General features: G+C 34.8%; 1 protein-coding gene across 1 annotated transcript in view; it reads left to right on the top strand.

Annotated features, from left to right (window-relative positions):
* The window catches only part of MUC19 (mucin 19, oligomeric), a 116,487-nt gene that overhangs the window by 38,616 nt on the left and 54,950 nt on the right, over positions 1-22,921 (top strand). Inside the window, 15 exon segments of the mRNA XM_042993686.1 lie at positions 378-617; positions 688-844; positions 1,800-1,925; positions 3,216-3,357; positions 3,989-4,020; positions 4,570-4,599; positions 5,851-5,892; positions 6,423-6,455; positions 6,865-6,909; positions 17,178-17,216; positions 17,982-18,077; positions 20,081-20,205; positions 20,614-20,712; positions 20,993-21,194; positions 21,943-22,008. Of these exon segments, the coding sequence (XP_042849620.1) occupies positions 378-617; positions 688-844; positions 1,800-1,925; positions 3,216-3,357; positions 3,989-4,020; positions 4,570-4,599; positions 5,851-5,892; positions 6,423-6,455; positions 6,865-6,909; positions 17,178-17,216; positions 17,982-18,077; positions 20,081-20,205; positions 20,614-20,712; positions 20,993-21,194; positions 21,943-22,008 (1,474 nt within the window).

Genomic DNA, 22,921 nt, shown 5'->3' on the forward strand with positions numbered 1-22,921 from the left:
AAAGGGGGGCACCTGGGCGAGTCAGTGGCTTGAGTGTCTGACTCTTGATTTTGGCTCAGGTCATGATCTCATGGTCATGAGATCGAGCCCCGCATGGACTCTATGCTGAGTTGGAGCCTGCTTAAGAGTGTCTCTCCCTCTCCCTGTGCCCCTCCCCCTGTCACGTGCTCTCTCTTCAAAAATAAAATAAAATACAAAATAAAATAAAATAAAATAGATCTATGATACTATACATGATCATAACATCTTTACGTTTCTGTCTCTGTATACCACTATAGTGCAACTCACTTGTTAATTTTCCCTTCTGATCTCATCTCTTCATATATCTATATCCCTACTACAACCTACTTGTTAACTTCCCTTTCGGATCTCTACAGGGCAAAGTATGTGGTCTTTGTGGAAATAACAATGGTGATCTCAAGGATGACTTCACAACACGATATTCATCAGTAGCTGCTGGAGCACTGGAATTTGGAAATAGCTGGAAAACCAGTCAAGAATGTTCAGACACAGTAGCTCAAGCTTTCCCGTGTGACTCAAACCCGTACTGTAAGGCCTGGGCTGTGCGGAAATGTGAGATCATCCGGGACAGCACCTTCAGAGACTGCCACAGCAAGGTAGTATGGCTCTGAGAGCAGGGACCTGCACAGGCTTTGCTCCCAGAGACTCATGGGCCGTGTTCTCTAGGTGGACCCCAATGCCTACTATGATGCATGCATTGAAGAAGCCTGTGCATGTGACATGGAGGGGAAGTACCTGGGATTCTGCACAGCTGTGGCTATGTACGCAGAGGCGTGCAGTGCGGTTGGAGTCTGTGTCAGGTGGAGAAAACCAGAGCTCTGCCGTAAGTGAGGTCCATGTGTTGTTCTTATAAAAGGTAATTAGATAGCATTGTTTTGTTAGGTGATCAATCTTCTTTCCATGTTTTCTATAAAATACATACTCTTGTGCCTAGAAAGTTTTCAAAACATGTTAATATGTTTTGAACATGAATGGGAAAAATCCCTATTTTTTAAAAGTATAGCACCTGGCACACTACATCAAATTCAGTTGGAGTTTCTGAAGTTCTTATAACGGGAGAAATTAAATACTGATGGAAAGTATCTCTTATTCATACTTAGATGAACAATGAATTGTTTACCTAACTTGGTGTAGCCATATATCCTTGAACATTTACCTCATCTACTTTGGGTTCAAGTCCTTACACATTATCTTAAAAACGTTTATAGAGCCCTAGTCTTGATACATATATTGATATATATGGAATGTGATAATTTTAGTAGAAATCAGCTCTTTCCCTTCTAATGGAAAGTATTACGAGAGAAAATATGACAATGAGAAATATTGACATTGAATCCACATTTTATTCTTTATTATGCAAAGTGTTATATTGAAATCTTTAGTTACCTCATTCAGGAACTGTTATTTACACATTAAAGGAGGCTCCTTTTCCCAGAGATTTATTTTTGCAATTTAGTCTTGAACAGTAAAACTATGAATCTAGACTATGACCTAAAATACCTTAAAATGGGAAAATTAGTGTTTACTTTTCTACCCCAAACCAACTTTGTGAGGTGTCAAAGAAAAGTGCTGTTTTGATCCTATATGCTCCCCCTCCGTTTTTTGTGAGCTATTTTGGCTTATCTGGCAATTTGGATAAAGCCAAAGGAACCTGATAAGATAGAATGACATACGCTAGGTCTGTTTATTTGTTAATATCATTCAAAAATGCTTTGGAAAGGGAAAGGTGAAAATTGTTACATAATAGATGGAAGTAATTTGATACAATTAAATTACAGCTGTCTACTGTGATTATTACAATGCCCCTGGGGAATGCAGTTGGCACTATGAACCTTGTGGTACAGTGACTGCAAAAACTTGCAAAGATCAAGTTATTGGCCAGAAATTTTCTGCACTTTTAGAAGGTAAGGTAAATTTTAGTAATATCCATGAAGTAGTGCGAATTATATTGATATTTGAATACTGAAAATGTTATTTCTGCCAATTCAGAATCTTACATTTTACTATTTATTTATATATTCATTCATTCATTTACTTGATGTTTATTTATTTATTTTTGATGGTGAGGGGAGAGAGAGAGAGACAAAGAATCCCAGCCTGGCTTGGTACTGTTCCTGTAGAGCCTTACACAGGGCTCCATCTCGCAAACCACGAAATCATGACCAGAGCTGAAATCAAGAGTCAGATGCTTAACCGACTGAGCCACCCCAGTCCTCACATTCTGTACTTTAACGAATAGGCATTTATACTTGTTATGACATTAATATTTCTACATAAGAAACATTTTCTCTAGGGGCCCTTGGGTGGCTCAGTCGGTTGAGTGGCCAACTTCGGCTCAGGTCATGATCTCACGGTTTGTGGGTTGGAGCCCTGCACTGGGCTCTCAGGTGACAGCTCAGAGCCCGGAGCCTGCTTCAGATAATGAGTCTCTCTCTCTCTCTCTCTGTCCCTCCCTCGCTCATGCTCTGTCTCTGTCTCTCTATCTCTCAAAAATAAATAAACATAAAAAATGAAACATTTCCTCTAGACATACATTATCTGTTTAATAAGACAGACAAGCATTGGGGAGAATGCAGTGCTTCGGTCCCATTGTCAATTTTTATACCTTTCATTAGACAATATAGTTTGTTGAGAATGTAGTTTCAGAATGCAATGTATTATATAGTCCAATTAACTATATCCCACACGTCAACAGCACTTTCTTCTTAGCATTTCATATCTTGGAAAGGAAGAAGTGGCAAGAAAATAAGAAGATGCAGTAACTTCCCAGAGTCACCTCTGTGTTAGATCCCAGTCTCTGGGATCTTTTCAGCTCATTTCATTATGACACCTGGATCTTCCTCTATCCTTACAAAAAATAGATATTTAGAATTGGCATTCACTTTTCAAGATATGTATTTATCAAAGTGTTGTATTACATTCAACATCATACCATCATTAAAGTTGCAAATTATTTTAAAATACTTCAGGAAACATTTTAGAAAAATAAATCAGTGAAAATGTATAAGTTCTCAGTTCTTAGGTTGATATTCCATTGCAAGAAGATCTGAATCCTGTACAATTTATATGTTTTTATTAAGAGCTGCTATTATCTACTTCAGTTCATGTAGGCATTTAAGTAACTTTACAAATATATAATGCAATGTGACAAGTTTCTGTAAACAGAAATGAACCATGGGTCATCTTTCATACAGGATGTTATGCTAAGTGCCCAGATAGCGCTCCTTATCTGGATGAGAACACCATGAAATGCGTCAGTTTATCTGAGTGCAGCTGCTTCTATAATGATATCATACCAGCAGGTGGAGTGATTCAGGATAACTGTGGAAGAACATGGTACATTCTCTATTAACTTTCTAAGAAGCAATTCTGTTCCTTGCATTTTCATTTATAAAAAAAATTAAGTGTACATGTATAATTTTTAGCTTTCCTATTTCTAAATGATAAGGCTAGCATTAGGTTCAATTTTCTGTCAGTAATGCTAGTTATTTCATATTTTCAGTAAATCCATATGTCAACAAATGGCTTGTTAAATCTTATAATGAGGAAAACAGGAACAGAAAATGTCACTTGTAATTTTAGGTAAAAAGAAAGTTTTAGTTCTATAAATGCAAGATCATGTTTACAGGCTTCAGACAGTGACATGGAAACAAAGAGGAGAAGTCTCTACAAGAGCAGCATGGCCAAGATGTCAGGTTTAAAGCTGAAAATGTAAGAACTAACTGTACAGCTTGACTGCAAAGCATTTTTTAGGTGTCAAGAACACTGCAGTGAAATGATTAGGAATAGTGGTACAGTACACCAAAAAATAAATGTCCTTTGGGGAAGTGATTATTTATTGTTCCCTTATTTGGTATTGTTTCGATTCTCATGGTTAGACTATTTTTTGTTTCAAATTCGGGAGGTGTATGCCAGTAGGAGTTAAAATTTCAACCTCATTTTTTTTTTTTTTTAATTTAACTTTCAGCTATTGCATCGCAGGAGAGTTGGAGTGCAGTGGTGAGTCTTTGCATTTTATTCTAATTGAATTAGGGAAGACAAGGTATGGGGTTTGGGATCCTTTCAGATCATCAACAGCAAAAGGAGTAGGTACTTAAGGCTTAAACTGTTCCCCCCTCAGTGGTTTGGACAATTCCATTGCTGTGTATTTGTTCATGTTGTGTCATTTCAAAACCAATGCTGCCAAGGCATTTACAACAACTAGCAAGTAGGTAGTCCTCCTGCTGCATGGAAGCCCTTGCCTATCTGTAGGCTCTGGGAATTAAGGCAGTAAGACATCACTCAAAATAGATTCATGAAGGGATGGAGCTGAAAGGTCAGGATTAGATAAGATAGAATTAAATAATTGAGGGAACACTCATGAGCAACAAATCTTAAAGATGAATCTCAATAAGCTTTAAAAAAATATATGAGCTACTCCCTGGTTTGTATTAGAAATTGCAGGGAGTAAAATAAACAAGATACAAATAATTCATTGGCAATTTGAGATTTTAGACTTTTTCACCCTTTTTCATTCTTCTCAATAATAGTAACTTATGTTTATTTCAGAAACTGCTCCTACAAATTCAACATTCACAGGTAAAATCATCATGGTTTTCTTTTTTTAAAAAGTTTTAAAATGTTTATTATTTTTGAGAGAGCGAGAGCAAGAGAGGGAGACACGTAATGCTAAGCAGGCTCCAGGCTCTGAGCTGTCAGCACAGAGCCCGACACAGGGCTCGGACTCGTGAACCATGAATCGTGACCTGAGCTGAAATCTGACGCTTAACCACCTGAGCCACCCAGGTGCCCCAAATCATCATGGTTTTCAATGTGTAGCTCTGATTTCTTTTTGTGGATAATCCTTTACAGTTTCACATCAGTCTATGCCAGTGAAAAATATGGTGGTAAATCTGATACAAAAATTTCAAATTAGAATGAACAGTTACTAGAAAATCTGTCAAAATGTTATTTCATTTTACTCTAGTGTATTCAGCTAGGAATATGATTAGAACATATATTAGGTAATGTATGCTTATTAGTTAAATATCATCATCCAAAGCTTGACATTTTTAGATAATAATTGGAACATGTGGAATGAAAATGAGTTAAATGTGGTCTCCCATGGAGTAAAATTTTAAAATCATGATTACACCGGGAGGTAATTTAAAAATATAGAAATAAAAAGTTACTTTCTTTTTCTTAACTCTTATATTGGCTGTAAGCTCCAAGGATGTTTCAGTCACGTCCACTCAGGAAGAGCGCTGACAGAATGCAGTCTAATTTTAGCTTTGGGACTTGCAACTTACTGGCAATATAAGCATAGTTAGAGTTGCTGCAGTGCACTTAACCGTATTCCTGTTCTGTGTGATTCAGGGGGAATTTTATTTCCTGTAGACCGATATTCAGAGATATCAGTGAAGAGATCGTGAAGTAAATTGGAAGCCTTATATTTTGATACTATATTTAAAGTTGTGTTATTGTCTGTAAAATGCTATTTAAATTTTTAGTTATTATTGATCACTTACTTACAGCTAAGGTATCCCACGTCAGGGTTCTGAACTTTATTTCTTGGTCCTTAAATAGGCCTTATAAAATTCCTGTGAGATTTTGGTTAAATGATAAAAACAGAAAAAATTACTTTTGGGGGGGGGGACATACAATAAATATATAGAATTATTTATGTTTATTTTTTTTTTTTTATTTAAATGAGAGATTATTTTGTCACAACCTCTGAACACAGGTTTAGAAATTTTCACTTAGTTTATGGTAAGTGATTTTTTAAACTAAATTTCCTGGTAAAATTATCCAAGTAATTTACTTTTCTTCAATAATTTCTTCCCTACACAGTTTCAGCTACAACAGCTACCTCCATATTAAGCACCGAAGCAGGTAAAAAAAAAAAAAAAAAGTTTGCCTTTTAGCTTCTAAATCAGCAGCAAGGTGAATTTGCAATGCAGCAATTTGGCCCTTTTTTTCAAATTTGTCATTCTCTATTTCCTAAATGCCAGATAGCAGGGTCTACATCCAGTTGTAATATTAGTGAAGAGCATCTTCCCTATTCAGAGGTTATGCATCCTAAAAAGAACATTCTCCGTACTAATTTGGAGAAAGTGAAGAAAATTCTACTACTGAAGAGCATTCTATGTTAAAGTCTTTAAAAATGATTTACAACTTATCCTTTACTAATATCAAAGAATCTCAATGTTAATTGAATGATTTGTAGTAAAGCAATAGCCTAAGGACTACAAAAAGTGTTTTGAAATGTGTGGACATCTGATTAATACATTTAACTGTTACATTTAATCATTTATTTGCATTAGACATATATATAAACACATCTCTAAATAAATACTTTTAATTTTGTCTTTTAACACAATTTTAACATACATTTCCAAATATTTGCCTCCTTCTTTGTATAGCAATAACATTGGTAACCAGGAGCTCAGGTGCAGGTAAGCCATAATCTTCACCCACAACTTAATCAAGAGGGCATTTAAAAAAAAAAAAAAAAAAAGAAAAACAACCCAAAAAACAAAACTTCTTTTTGCACTATTATATCTTTCTAATGACATTTTATGGGGACTTTTGTTTTGTTTTGTTTTGTTTGTTTTTAAGAATGCTTTAGAGGAAGACCTTGGAAAAAATGTTATGCAAAATGATGTTTTCTTGACCTTTTACTTGTGGTCTATGGATTTGAAAGCTTTAATTTTATACTTTAACATCTATCCACCTATATGATTAAATTTCTTTGAAACATTAATTTCAAGTTGACCCATTTTATACATGACCATAGATGTTCTCAGAAACATAATGTTCCCTCTGTGCAAAACTAATTATTTTCCATTGTTTTCTCTAATTCAGCAGCTTCCATTCCAGTGATTACAACATCAAGCAGCGAAACAATAGGTGGGTGAATCAGAAAACTTGTAAAATGACAATGCAGGGTTTTTTTTTACATATATTAAACATTTTTTTTTAACTTAAAGCCTATTTTAATCAATATACCCACTTGTTTATATTTAGGGCTTTTTCTTCCCCACCTGAATACTTTCACTTTCTCCTATTATTTATTACTTTCTCTATTAAAAAAATGGATAGATATTTACATGCATGATATGTTTTGAGGTAAAATTGACACATACCATTATATTAGTTGCCGGTGTACCTCATAGCAACTTGGTATTTATATATATTGCAAAATGATCACCATGATAAGTCTAGTTTACATCCTTAAAGTCTCAGACTGTGTTTTGCCCTACCTGTATTACCAAATGCACCTAGTTCCAAGCTATGTAATAGTTATCATTCATTAAATATTTGTAGAATAAATGAATGACTCTTCTTTTTCCCTGTCCCAAATTTATAATTCAGGTATTTTTTTAGGGTGGGGGGGGGCAACAGAATTTCTGGTGAAGGTTAGACTATTGGTTAGCTATTATTGTATTGAAACTCTTACAGTTTATACATTCATTCATTGCAGCTAATCTTCTTTCTATAAAATGCAAATGTACACTGCAAAATCAAGACTACTTTTGGATTATAATTTTATATCATGATATAGAATTACAACTATAATTTTGGGTATTTTGTAATTATCAGCAGTGTCTGATTTATTTGGTAATTAATATATTTTTTATATTCAAAGGGCAAATATACTTCTTAAGTATCAGCCCATCATAGTATGGAATATCATTAAAAATGCCTAAACTAACATGTTTAATTTTTGTCAAACTCTCTTTCATGTTGCATGTTATTAGCAACACTAAGCACTACTGACTTGCTCAGTGTAAATCTTGGAAAGACTGACAGGTTTTAGAAGTATTTTTCTCTATTCTACAAGTGTAAGTGTATTTCCCAAGACATAGTAAAAATTTCATCCCCAAAGTCCTTCTATGTTGTTTCTTATACTGCAGAAAATTTTTCTGGCCATGTATTATTTCAGTCATTAGCAATGACTAAACTTCTAATTCTCATCCCACTTCTGTTTCCATGAAGATTAATTTCATTTTATATAGCTATCTTTTAGTTAAAATCATTTGTTCAGCTATTAAAACTTTTGAATATTGTGACCATTTAAAGAAATAGAACTACTCTTGACTATGGATTTGATGCATTGTACAGTTGTGCATGAGTCATAAGCAATTTTGATAACTATTTCAATGTAAAGATGTTATCTGCATCCTATATCACATCCTATATACACAGGATAGGATATTCTGAGTATCCTATACTCAGAAATATGAAAACTGGATTGATTTTTGTTTAGTTTATACATGTATTTCCTTTCATTGTTTTTATATCCCCAAGAATTCAGTTTTGAACATAATATTATGGAAATTTCATTTTGTCGACACTTTGTATTATAGCAAGCAAATTTTTATATAAAACAACAGGTCATGAATAGATTACTGAAGTAGTTTTTGTGAGCAACGGATGAAATTGTAGATGTAAAATGTTTAATTAACCTTAAAACACTACAAAAATTTCATTAATTATTTTCACCATAGTATTTAAAAAATCATAAATCTAATGTATAGTTGAATTGTAGGAGAGATTACCTGGCTGATTTTTCCCCCCAGAATTCATGAGGTATTAATTATAATTTATGCTTAGCCTTCCCAAATCCTAGTGTTTTATTTCATTTCATTGAATTTCTAGTTAGGTATTTCATGTTCCAGAAGTATAATATTAATAATTTACTAAAATGCCACTTTAGTACTATTTTGTAAGAAATAGCTAATAACAACTTTTTAAAAACAATTTATTTATTTTTTAATTTACATCCATGTTAGTTAGCATATAGTGCAGCAATGATTTCAGGAGTAGATTCCTTAGTGTCCCTTATTCATTTAGCCCATCCCCCCTCCCACAACCCCTCTAGCAACCCTCTGTTTCTTCTCCATATTTAAGAGTCTCTTATGTTTTGTCCCCCTCTCTGTTTTTATATCATTTTTGCTTCCCTTCCCTTATGTTCATCTGTTTTGTATCTTATAGTCCTCATATGAGTGAAGTCACATGATATTTGTCTTTCTTTGACTGACTAATTTTGCTTAGCAAAATACCCTCTAGTTCCATCCATGTAGCTGCAAATGGCAAGATTTCATTATTTTTGATTGCTGAGTAATACTCCATTGTATGTATATACCACATCTTCTTTATTCATTCATCCATCGATGGATATTTGGACTCTTTCCATACTTTGGCTATTGTTGATAGTGCTGCTATACACGTTGGGGTGCATGTGCCCATTCGAAAGAGCACACCTGTATTCCTTGGGTAAATACCTAGGAGTGCAATTGCTGGGTCATAGAGTAGATCTATTTTTAATATTTAAGGAACCTGCATACTGTTTTCCAGAGTGGCTGCACCAGTTTGCATTCCCACCAGCAGTGCAGAAGAGATCCTCTTTCTCCAATATCTTTTGCCAATATCTGTTGTTGCTTAGCCATTCTGACAGGTGTGAGGTGATATCTCCTTGTGGTTTTGATTTGTATTTCTCTGATGATGAGTGATGTTGAGCATTTTTTCATGTGTCGGTTGGCCATCTGGATGTTTTCTTTGGAGAAGTGTCTATTCATGTCTTTTGTCCATTTCTTCACTGGATTATTTGTTTTTTGGGTGTTGAGTTGGATAAGTTCTTTATAGATTTTGGATACTAACCCTTTATCTGATATGTCATTTTCAAATATCTTCTCCCACTCTATTGGTTGCCTTTTAGTTTTGATGATTATTTCCTTTGGTAATAACAACTTTAAAGGAGGGTTTACTGTATTCTAGTGATTAGATACACTTTTTCATTCATTATCTCATTAAATCTCAACAATTGCCTGATTAAGTAATATTCCGTGGACCCCTCTGTCTTCATCATTTTGCAGGGAATGAGATACAAAGAGCTTAAATAATTTTTCCAGAGTTATGAAGATCAGAAGAAAAGGAATTTTCTGGTGTGATACAGAGAGAAACTAGCATTGTTTTTCTTTTCCTTATCATCCATGAAATACAGAAATTATCATCAGAAATTATCATTTCAAAGACATAAATCATTAAGGTCGCCCCAACATTATTCTAAAATCAGGAGACAAAAACAATTTTTTTATGTTAAAATTGTCCAATTGTGCCACAAATTGTATGTGTTTTAAATAAATTTAGTCAAATAATCCCAATACACAGAAAACGTTGCTTATCAAGTTATCAAATTATTGAGACATTTCAGCATTCGTTAATAATGTATGTATAGCTTATCTTGTTGCTGGAATAAATCTGTAAATGCTTTTTTCCCAGATGAACTGAGGCAGACAAAATTTTGATTATTAATTAAATCTCAATTTTAAATGAATGGTAGTGGTAAAACTTGATTTAAATTTTAGCTTCTCATTCACTGTCCCATATCTTTTCTGAGACTATGCCTATATCATTTATATCAAGAGGAATTTAGAAGTTACTCAAGTAATAACTTATTTAGTTTCCCCAAAAAAAGCTGTGACTGGTAGGCTTGGCTCATACCTCTCATTCATCTTGGTGGATTTGATTAACTGGACAATCATAAATTGTCTACCTCAGCATGTGCTATAGACTCCTGGACTGGGTACAAAATATTCGGAATAAAATGGAAGTTTCTGAATTTTAACAACCATAAGAGACAACATGTCCATTTACCCCCAACTCAGGAATCATAACAATCTATATGAAGTGAGGATGTCACTCAGAACAATCTTAGAAAATACTAGTCATATGTTTACCGGGCATTTTATTTTGAAGTTCTAAAAGGAAAACAAAAAAAGCCAAGCCTGGTGATGTTGTTTTTCATTTTCCATGTAAGAATAAGACATTTCATTTTAAGACATACCAACATATGTTTCCTTTTTAAACTTGTTTTTTCTAAATTCATCCAATAAGCATCATAATATAGTAAAAATAAAACAGCTTATAGTGTTCGCCTTTTGAACACTTTTAAAAGAAATACATTCTTTTTGTGGAGTAGTTGCCTTACAAATTGTAGACTTGAAAGCTACATTCCACTTCTTTTACTGACGTCCATGGTTTAAAAGTTGAACAGCATTTGACAAACTGGGATGAATCCATCGCTACATAATGATTTTTTGTTTTTCAGCTTTCTAGGGGTGAACTGCTTGATCAGTGATGAGAAAATGGGTGCTTAAATATGGGTTTCGTCCTCATCACTGGCAAAGTTTCTTGTTACTTTCTAAATATAGTATACATCAACTAAAATATTTAAATAGCTACTTAAAAGTAAAAGTTTAACATTTTCCAGATATTATAGCTAGGAAGACACATCATTTTGAATATGTACTGTCTCTTCATGAACTCTTGGAAGTAGGTAGAAGGATTTCATTCTTAGATATGGGAACCCATTTCACCCAGAATTTTGGTTTATGGTCTCAGTGTTCTAAGTGTAGTTTCATTTTGGATAATATGTTAGTATGTTTGAATTGAACCAATGTGATTCATGGGTCGATTTAATTTAGTCAAAGCTTTTCTACTTTTATTTTCTACTTTGTCTTAAGATTTCAATTTACAGTTATAAAATTATAGGTATAAAAACCTATATTTCTTGAACACACAGGTAAGGCTTATTTTTATCTTTTTAAAAGTTTATTTATTTTTGAGAGAGAGCATGTGTGCTTGCACACAAGTGGAGGAGGGGCAGAGAGAGAGGGAAATAGAGGTTCCAAAGCAGGTGCCACACTGACAGCTGAGAGTCCAATGTGGGTCTCGAACTCATGACCTGAGATCATGACCTGAGCCAAAGTCGGATGCTTAACCAACTGAGCCACCCAGGTGCCCCACGATTGAGTGACTGATTTTTTACATGTTCATTTATTTTTGAGAGAGGGAGACAGAGGATCTGAAGCAGGCTCCTCACTGACAGCAGAGAACCCGATGCAGGGCTCGAGCTCACAAACTGCAAGATCGTGACCTGAGTGAGCCAAAGTCAGACACTTAACTGACTGAGCCACCCAGGCGCCCCAAAATTTATTTTATTTTTTTGAACATAATTTATTGTCAAATTGGCTTACATACAACACCCAGTGCTCATCCCAACAAGTGCCCTCCTAAATGTCCATCACCCATTTTCCCTCTCCCCACCCCCCCATCCACCCTCAATTTGTTCTCTGTAATTAAGAGTCTCTTGTGGTTTGTCTCCCTCCCTCTCTGTAACTTTTTTTTTCCCCCTTCCCTTCCCCCATGGTCTTCTGTTAAGTTTCTCAAGATCCACATATGAGCAAAAACATATGATATCTGTCCCAAGATTTATTTTTTAAAAGAGACTGGGCAGAAGGGCAGCTGTTGGCCATTGTCTTGCTCAGTGGGTGAAGTAATTTTGATCAAGTACTAGATGAAATACTTCCCTGAATCAAGTACTTTTTACTGACCATTATTATTTTTTAATCTATAACTTGAAAAGATTAAACAAATTATTTTAAAGTTTCTTTCCATAAATTTAAATGACATTTCTCAAGTGGATGGAAGGCCAGATAAGAGAAGTGACTAGGTCCTCAGGAGAGGGATTGATGATTTATTTGATTTTATATTCAAGCATCTTGTATAGAAGTTATGGTATGATTATACTGTTGCACATTTCTTTGAGTTAAATAGCATAGGAGTGAAGTGTACTTTTAATTAATTTAGAAAAACATTGAAGATAACTTTAAAATCACAAGGGAAGCAATTTGCAAAGCTTAAGCTTTTCTCCATGCATTATATATCTATTTTTTTTTCTATACAGTAAATGCTTTCAAAGGGTTAAAATATCCTGAGAGATGCCTAGCCAACCATTCCAATAAGTATGTTAGTTTTAGAAGAAATATTATGCAATTATGGTTTTTTTCCTGTTGAAATTGACAGATCTTGACACAGAGCTAACATTTACTGAGCAGTTTTCTAAGTATTTGACACATATTATCTCATTTGATACAGAAAACTCTGTGAAGTAAGTGCCATTATTTTCCCCAATTTACAAATGAGGAAATGGAAGCACAAGAAGTTTAAGTTATGTGTCCAAGGTTGTCTGCTAATAAGAAGCACAGAGAGGATTAAAATTCAGGACATCTTTTTCTAGATTCCAGTCCTAATGCTGCTGTGTATTTAAGAAAGAGAATAAAATTGAATTTAATATAAATTAGTTATTGAAATAGTTGCATATAATTTCAGATTCCAATTTCAATTTGGTAGTTGTGTTAAAATTTATGATTTATGTAGTAATTTTCTATTAAACTATAAAAAAGCTCATTGACCATATAGGATATTGGTTCATATAATTAAAAAGTGGGTTTTGTGACATAATGATTTGATATCTTAAAATGCATTTTTTTTACTTTCTCAAAAAGTTAAAATCTTAGAGTGTTACAACTAATTTGCATAAGGAGCTTATTCTAAAATAGTATCCATCATAGAAAGAAAATAATTACATTGGGATATTATAGAAAGTCACCTCAGTGTAGTGGGAAGTAGAAGCAGAAAAATAAGAATTTGAATCTCTTCTGTTCTACTTACTAGCTGTATGACCCTAGTTTAAATCTTCAAACACTCTGAACATTAGTTTTCTCATTTATTAAGTGGGAAGGATATAATATCTTTATTACAGGACTTGAGTAAAGAGTAAATGTAATGGTGCAGCTTAGAATAATACACAGTAAGACTCAGTGAAATCAACTCTATTATTACTAAGTTTTTTTTTAAGTTTATTTATTTTGAGAGAGAAACAGAGAAAGCAAGTAGGGGATAGGCAAAGAGAGGGAGAGAGAGAATTCCAAGCAGGCTCTGCACTGTTAGCGCAGAGCCTGATGTGGGGCTCTCACTCACAAACCGTGAGCTCCTGACCTGAGCCAAAACCAAGAGTCAGACACTCAACTGACTGAGCCACCCAGGTGACCAGTTACTATTAACATTTTTATAAAGAATAATTTATTGTGTAAATGAACTTAGATTTTAGTAAAGAAGTTTAGTATTTTTTATAATCAGAAACCCAACTACTTTCTGGATCAAAACCTGGGTTATTTTTTTCAGAAATATCATATTTTAGAAAAACTGCAAACTTTGAAGTACCAAAATTGTTGTTTATTAGGAAAAATATTATGGATACTCCTTAAGCTTATCTTTCAGAAGTTAATATTAAGCAAAATGGAATCCACTCAGGGAAAATGGCAAAATAATACTTTTATAAAAATTAAAATGATTCTTTAATCAGAAAATCTTAGTAGTAGCTGGAAAATTAATTGCAAGATTTTATTTTAATTATTCAGTCTATTATGTGGTGGAAAATAAACAAGGTAAATTAAATTATTTTTTAATTAAGCTTATGAGGTAAAAATAAATCAACACAATCACTTTGAAAATTTTTGGAGTGGACTATTAGTTCATAATGCACAGAGCTATCAATATTTTGGCAGCTCTTATTATGAGCAGTTACCTCTTGGCAACAAAGCAGCTGATACATAGTAATTCACAATATCAAGTCCTTTAAGCATATGTGTTCATTTGTAAGTGAAGGAAAATATTAACTGTAATTGCAGTGGTTATGGATGCCAAAATTAATGAGAACAGTAATGCTTTATCAGTTTTGGTCATTAACCCATGAAGAAAAGTGGATTCTTCTCTATTCATGTTAGTAAAAACTTATCCATATTTTTATCACTATATCAACAATTTTAGACATATCTTCCGAAGTTTATTTGGGGGGGGAAATAACTGCTATATTATATATAGTAGCCCAACTGGTATGTACTCCAATCTGTGACTAGTTTAGATAAATCTTCTGGCCCTGATTTAAGATGGGTCCTGGAGATCCACTTTGGAGCCTGTTGCCATGTTAGCCATACCAATTGCGAGGAAAGGCCTATAAATGTGTTCTCTCCTTCGTACGCTAAAAATATTTGCAGTCTGTGCTCTACCATCTATGGTGAGCCACTATGTTCCCCTTGACTCCATTTGATCAGAGAATATTCAAATGTGGAAACCGTGGAGAAGATTTTGATTCTGTTCCATGTGATAATGCTGCTTTTAATTAAATGTTATTGTGCTCAATTTGAAAGAGCTCAAACTGGAATCACTGCAGTTCCCTAAAGGTTATATCTATACTGGGAAATGAAATCTGCAACATATTCTTTTGAAGTATCACGATGTATCCTGCTGCATCATGATAATCTTGATAGTCTCTGTGGGCCATGGAATAATAGTCTTTCTATGTGATCCTTGCATCCAGATCAGCAAGGCATTTTAATTCAGTGTCCAATTAATGTGTTCATCCATGAGAAAAGATAAGATCTGAATTGGTCTGTTGATGGTCTTCTTGACACTGATTTAAAAATTCTTCTCAACTAAAGCTTGACACTAATTTTGAGAATTCTCACATAAACCTTCTCTCAAACTACTTAACATATTTATAATATCCATATTTGAAGTAATCAAGAAAGGATATTTTATTATTTATTTGATGTGGTATTATATATTTCTAGTCTAACTTATAACATTTCCATTGATATAATGAATGGATAATTAAAAAAACTACAAGTGGTAGTTCATTATACATAGATATTTTTATACATAGATATTTTATACGTAATATTTTTATATTATATAAAAAGCCATTTGGGTTATAGTCCTAGGTACTGGATGACTTGGATTTAGTCCCAGCGTTGTCACTGACTAGCATCTATCTTGTACAAATCACATAGCTTTTCTGAGCCCAATTCTTTATATGCAGAATAAGCATAATATTTTTCCTTCTTTCCTTCTATTATCAAATACTTATCTATCACCTATTAGGTGCTAGGCACTCTGCTATCATTAGAGATATAAAGATGAGTTAAAATAGATACAATCCCTGTGTTCATAAAACCTATAGTCTAGTGAGGAAGATGGATATCAATCAAGCAATTACAAATACAAATGGAAATTTCCGTCAATGACAAGAGCTATGAAGTGCTTAAAATGGGAGTGAGTTAGGTGGAGAAGAGATTTGAACAAGTCAAGATGGTCAGGAAAGGCTGAGGAAAAGATGAGTTGAGAACTGACCAGTGAAGGTTTAACTTGGAGAAGAATAAGGAACTGTGTTCCAAGGCCAGGGAACTGCAAATAGCAGGTATGAGACGCTGAAAAGCAGCCATGGTGGCTGAACAAAGAATGAGGATCAAATAGAGAGGTTGTGTGAGACACTTTTTCTTCTTCTTTTGTAAGTTGCAAAATACTATAATGTTGTAAAGTGTGAATTTCCATATAAATAATAGATTTGCAGGGCTTTTCAATAGAGACTAAGATGAAAATACAGAAAATAGCTGATTTTGCTATTTATGAAAAACAGATTTTAACAAAGGCTTAATTTTGAGTACACCGCACCCCTGGCAATAAACAGTTAATAAACTGCTAATGTATTCCTGGCAGGAATGGTTGGAGGGGCAGGCACTGGGAAGGCAAAGTAAAAATATGGCCTCTTCCTTCAGGAGTTTACTGGTAACTACAAATTTATCTCCATAAACCTACTATATAAAATTATAAAAACAAATCCTAAAAAATATTTCTTCTTCCCACTACTCCAAATATAGACTAAATGCCACTTGGTAGACAAATATGGAAGGCACTGACCACCAGAAACAGAGTAAAAGAAGTCATTAACTTCAACATTAGCTTCTGCTAACACAGAATTAACTTTGTCATTATTGATATACATTTATTGCATTTACCTTGTATTTGGAATTCAGCATATGTGTGTATAGTATACACATGCATATCCATGCCCCTTCACCCATACACATATGCATTGTAAAGTACATTATGATATCATTATTTAATTTTGACGTTTTTTTATTTTTGAGACAGAGAGAGACAGAGCATGAACAGGGGAGGGTCAGAGAGAGGGAGACACAGAATCTGAAGCAGGCTTCAGCCTCTGAGCTGTCAGCACAGAGCCTGACACGGGGTTCGAACTCACAGACCGTGAGATCATGACCTGAGCCGAAGTCGGACGCTTAACCAACTGAGCCACCCAGGCGCCCCATGATATCATTATTTTAAAACTGAAATCAAATTTTATTATTAACTCTCAGTGCTAAATATATTACAAACTACTACATATTGAAAACTAACAATCCAGCAATCTTTCCAGTATTTTCCCTTGAGTTCAGACAAATTTACATCATTTCTCTTTTTCTTATCAGGGACAACTCTAACTCTTCTGAGTGAACCTTTTACTACAGGTTAGTATATTAATTCCTGGTTTTATATGTGAAAAAAAAATCTAACAGGGAAAATTATTAGTAACTTTGGGTTTTTAAGAAAGAATTTATATGAGAGTTTTGCTTTTGACAAAACGTTGCGAACAAGTAATTTATTGAGCTTTTCCCACTGATTTAAAATTCTTTAAAAAGCCTGAATTTATCTTGTTTTCGACCAGTTTATATTGGCTGGCTATAATATGGTTTCCAGTTTTAGTTTTTTCCTTATCAGTAACTATTAGTAGAGTATAACAGAAATAAATAACATCAAACTCAAAATTTAAAAAAGTAATATATAGGATAAGAGAAAACATGTGTATATCTAATGATGTATTTTGCTCTTTTAGGCATTCTAAGTGTAAAAGTTGCAATTAGCTCTTTCATGATATTTCATCATTGTTATTATCCCTGAGTGACAGTGTGATTAGAGCTTAAGATTCCATTTATTTGAAAGCAACCTCATTGAGACAAATATATGAAGACTTAGCATGACCCAATTTAAGATGCCTAGAACATAACTGTAAAAAAAAAAAAAAGCAATAACAACAACAAAATAGTAAAAACTAAACCAAAATCTTTGAGGAAATTATAGTAGAACAAAATCTTAGGGAACTCTGGACAAAAAGACACTGGATTCACACTTTCATTTTCTGGAGTGGGAACTGACTGAATAGTTAAATCACCCACCCATTGGAAACAAAATCCAAGTATACTTGACATGAGAAGCTCATTTCATGTTTTTCGCAGGTGTTATTGGAACTCCCTTTCCCGTGACCGTCAGTGCTGGCACTGCAGGCACGACTGTAGTGTACCCCGCCCCCACCAGTCCTGGGCACATGGCAGGTAAACTGAATTCAGAACAAAGTATACCATCCACAGCTAAGCAACTGGTTTCAGGCAATGCTTCTCAGGACAATAGTGTATAAAATAAAGATATCTGAGTTAGGTACAATATCAGCCTTAGGTATTTTTTATACATAATTAAAATGTAGAACTTTAGGGGGTGCCTGGGTGGCTCAGTCATTTAAGCATCCAACTCTTGATTTTTGCCTCAAGTCCTAATCTCACCGTTTATAACATGGAGCCCCACACTGGGCTCTGCGCTGACAGGGCAGATCCTATTTGTGATTCTGTCTGTCTGTCTGTCTGTCTGTCTCTCTCTCTCTCTTTGCCTATCCCCCACTTGCACTTTATATTGCATTTATATATTCAATAATATTTATATGGCACACTAAAACTTCTGAGTTATTCTCAAATGGAAAATATGTAATTTAATTCACATTACCACCATGGCAGTTAGGTATTTTTATGCCCAGAAAGAAGAAAATAATAAAAGGTCTCAAAACTGGCAGAGGCAGGATTAGAACCCAGAACTCTTATCCTCCTCTGTAATGGCCCCGCAGTTTTGTGATCTGTGCATAAGAGCATGCATCCAAGAAAAGCCAGTGAGAATATGCTTATCATTGTGCATCATTGACTAAATTTTAACTATTGTTGGTTTCAAGAATAAAATATTATTGACATTTTTTAAGCATAGATGAGTTTAATTAAAAACAAACAAGCCTGTCCCTTAATCAGTCAGTAATTTCAAACACCTCTTAAAATTCCTCTGAGTCACATTTGCCTCTGCTTTTTGCTCAGGTGTTAAACAGTTTCCACTTAATACCTGCAGTTGTCCACATGGCTCATCTTCCTCTAACCACAGGTGTTCAAAGTGTGGTTCCAAGACCATCAGCCTCAGTGTCTCCTGGGAATTTTTTAGAAATGCAGATTTTCAGGCCCATCTGCTTTGATTCAGAAGCTTTTGAAGTGAAGCCCAACAAACCGTATTAACAAGCCCTTTAAGCAACTGATGCATATCAAAGTTGAGAACATTTCCACTCTTTCCCCACTTCTGTCCCAATTTACTCTTTAGTCAATACCACGCCAGAATGAACTTCCAAAAATTCAACTGTCTTCAGGTCATTCGACAATTGTTCTGATTGCTTTTAGGATAAATCAAAACTCCTTTACATACCATTAAAAATCATTTCTTTAGTATATGCAGTGGGACTTCGCTTTACATATTTATTAATGAATCCATGGCCTGGTTTTATTTTCCTACATTTGTTTTCCTCTAGCAGATTTCTTGATTTAAAATTTTTGTTTTAAATACTATAATAAATTACAGTTTGCATAAAAATAACATATTAAAAGATATAATGTACAGTAGCACAAGTCAAGACACTGGTCGATTCCAGTTAGATCAGTGAATTTACTGAACTCTTAGGGTAATGACCATCTAGTTTATATTTCCAAAAATTTGAATCAGAATTACTGGGTCATGATGATGAGTCAATCAGCTATCTCTTTTGGGGATCAGACAATCTGTACAATGGTTTTGAGCAGGGCTGCTCCAAGTTTGGTCCACAAAGGCATGCCATCCAGAACTGTTTGTTTCACTGGTCCATGATGTGGTAAGAATTGAGCAGCAGTTTGACACAGTGATTTTGTATCTATTGAATAAAATTTTATGTTTTCTTTGGTTTCACTTTTTAAATTTTCATTTCTTCACTTTTATGGCATTCTCCCCCTTCCTCCCCCCAAAATAGGGCAGATTGGAAATTTTACAAAATTGCTCTCTTACCACAGTTGATTTGAGAAGCACATTTGGAGTATCAACTCCAGGGTGAGACTGCCTGGGTTTGGCTCCTGGATCTGTTGCCAAATAACTGGGTGGCCTGGAGCACTTCACTTCACCACGTCATCAGTGGGAATGATAATACTGCCAGCTCTGGAGGATTTCTATAAGATTAAATGAGTTGATTTAGGTCTAGTGTATTTCTGAAACTGCTGTATTTTATCAGGAGGAACAACAGGCAGCCCTACTGCACCAGCAAGAGGAGGTGAAGACAGCACACCCAGGGAACCAAGCACAGGGGCGACAAGCCCAGGGAAACCAGGCAAGTCAGATACACATTTTAGCGCCTATTAAATACACTGAATATACCACAGGTTGAACTAAAGATTAAGCTCTATGTGGGGCACCTGGGTGCTCAGTTAGTTAAGCATCTGACTTCGGATCAGATCACAGTCTCACAGTTTTTGAGTTCAAGACTCACATCGGGCTCCAAGATGCCATCGCAGAGCCTGCTTGGGGTTCTCTCTCTTTTCCTCTCTCTCTGCTCCTCCCCCACTCTCTCTTTCTCTCAAAATAAATAACCTTAAAAAAAGATTAAGCTCTGTATGATATTAGGCTGATATTAGATATCTAGCTGCAGAAATCCTAGGAGTCAAGATTCTTTTATCTTGGAAACCTCAATGCTGTCCTATCAGAAAAGAGTGATATATAGAATCCTGCAACTCGAGAAGTAAACCCCTTTCCCCACTGTTGTGTCAGGGACCCCAGAGGTTTCAGAGGGCTTCACAACAGCACCTGGGCGTGAGAACACAAATGGAGACACAACTGCCCCGGGCTCGACCATGGGAGGCAGACCAGGTATGGAAGTGCAAGGTCTAAAGCAACTTCTTACCGACCTTAGGGAAGCTGCCAGTGGCTTCTGAGTGATTAGTTTTAATTATTACTGCACGTATTCAGTATCCCTGTTTTTATGAGCCTAATGGCAGTGTTTCTCCAACATCAGCTCAGATGTGATATAGAGCAAAACGTGATATATTTTAAACTGCTAGATTCCTGCTTGAGGACTTCTGAAACTGTGAGTCTGGAGTGGGATTAGGGTCATGGTTTCCAATCTTGGCTACAAATTAGAACTGAGTAGAGAAATGAACAAATATGTGAAACAATATGTAAACAAATATATGAAAAGTATTTTGAAAGCAGAGAACAGCACAATCTGTTCTGCTTCACCAAAGATCATGATTCATATTTATTTTTGATTTTGAAAGGGACTACCGGATCATCAGCTAGTGATGCAACTAGACCCCCAAGTAGTGAAGTGACACAATCTGAAGGCAAGTTAGGTGAGTAGAGAATGTCATTCAGAGACCATGGTTTTTGTAAAAACAAAACAAAATCCCCCAAACAAAACAGAAGAGTCTTTTGTCAGAACCCTGCTGATTTAACTTGTTTTAGTTAATCGAATGCCCAAGAAGGATGTTGAATGGTACAAAAAGAAGTAAGTTTTCAGTATGATATTTTTTTTCTGGTTTCTCCAAATCTTCCCTTCAAAAATGCCAAAGTACTAGATTAAAGCTACAGTAATGTACATGCTGTCCCAGTACTGTGTTTATCAAGTGTAACAGGAGAACCTGTTGGAACTACCACTGGAACTGGTGATGGCATCACAACTAGATGACCTTTCACTGATAGCAGCCCAGCTGGGAATTCAGCAGACAAGGCACAGGCTCACCTGGGCATTTTGGTGGTGCTCCATCATGAGCTTAGCTGAGACCTCAGGTTTTTATGAGACATTTAAATGAATTTAGCAATGGCTATAGTTTTAATGGCTGTTATTTTAGGACAAATGAATATGAGTAGCTTGGGCATTTTCATTACAACCATCGATGCAGACTAGAATTTCCAGGTGAAAACACAGGATGTCATTTAAATTTGAATTTCACATAAATAAAGAATACTTTGTTATAAGTATGTCCCATTGGCATGATTGTTGTTTATCTGGAATTCCAATTTAACTGGATGTCTTGTGTTATCATTTGCTAAATCTGGCAACCCCACTGTGGACTGAGCACCATTGTTCTTCTCAATTAGGAACAACTGAAGGGGAGAATGCAGCCACCACTGGAACTGTTGGTGAAAACACTTCCCGAGCCTCAGGTACTGAATGAACATAATCAGAATGAATCCAGACAAGAGAAATGTGATTTCTTTACTTACGATTTTTACAGAGACAAAGCTTCCTGAAGAATTTAATTATCATTATTTGTGTAATGTCAAAACTGAAGAAGATCAGAAATAAATCAAGAGCTATTTGTTGTGTGTGTAACATCAGACTGATGTTACACAGAGCATCAGACTGATGCTCCAGAGAACACAGGAGAATAGTAATGTACTTGTTTTCTTAGAACTTGTTTTTTGAGCAGGAGAAATGAATATTTATATACATGCAAAGGCAAATACCATGTAAGACAGAAAATAGTCAATATCAAAGAAATGTTCAGTGACAAGCATTGGAATGGGAACTCAAGAGGAAATTCTAGTAAGAGAACTGATTAGATAGGGTTAAAAACAACAGGATTATTCTAGTTTGAACATTATATGATATTATGATCAGTGTACTATATCTATACACTTTAACAAGCAAAAACTCAAAACATAAGTGAGTTGGGTAGAATTTTAGAGATATATTCAATTTCATGGGAATAACAACAGTCATATTTCAGTTGTTGGGGTAATATGTTTGAAAACAAAATCTTCTCTCAGCCCAGAGACCCAGTCCATAAAGGTAGTAGAGAAAGAAAACAGTTTTATAATTGAATGAGCCTTAAACTAGAAAGTGATGCAAATTACAGACAATTTACTAAGAGATTGTAAAAACAGAAAGGAATCTCACCAAGCAGACAGCCCTTTACATACATATTCTTAAGAAAAATTACTAGTTCTCAAGTAAGAGGACCTTAAAACCCCATTTATTATACATAGTTCATCTTAAATTCACTTAGTAGTTGGGATGACAATTTGGTTAGTTGATTTTATACAGAGAAAATTAACTCCAGTCTTGAAGGAGGAG

The sequence above is a fragment of the Panthera tigris genome, chromosome B4 (genome assembly GCF_018350195.1).
Source record: "Panthera tigris isolate Pti1 chromosome B4, P.tigris_Pti1_mat1.1, whole genome shotgun sequence".
Lineage (NCBI taxonomy): Eukaryota > Metazoa > Chordata > Mammalia > Carnivora > Felidae > Panthera > Panthera tigris.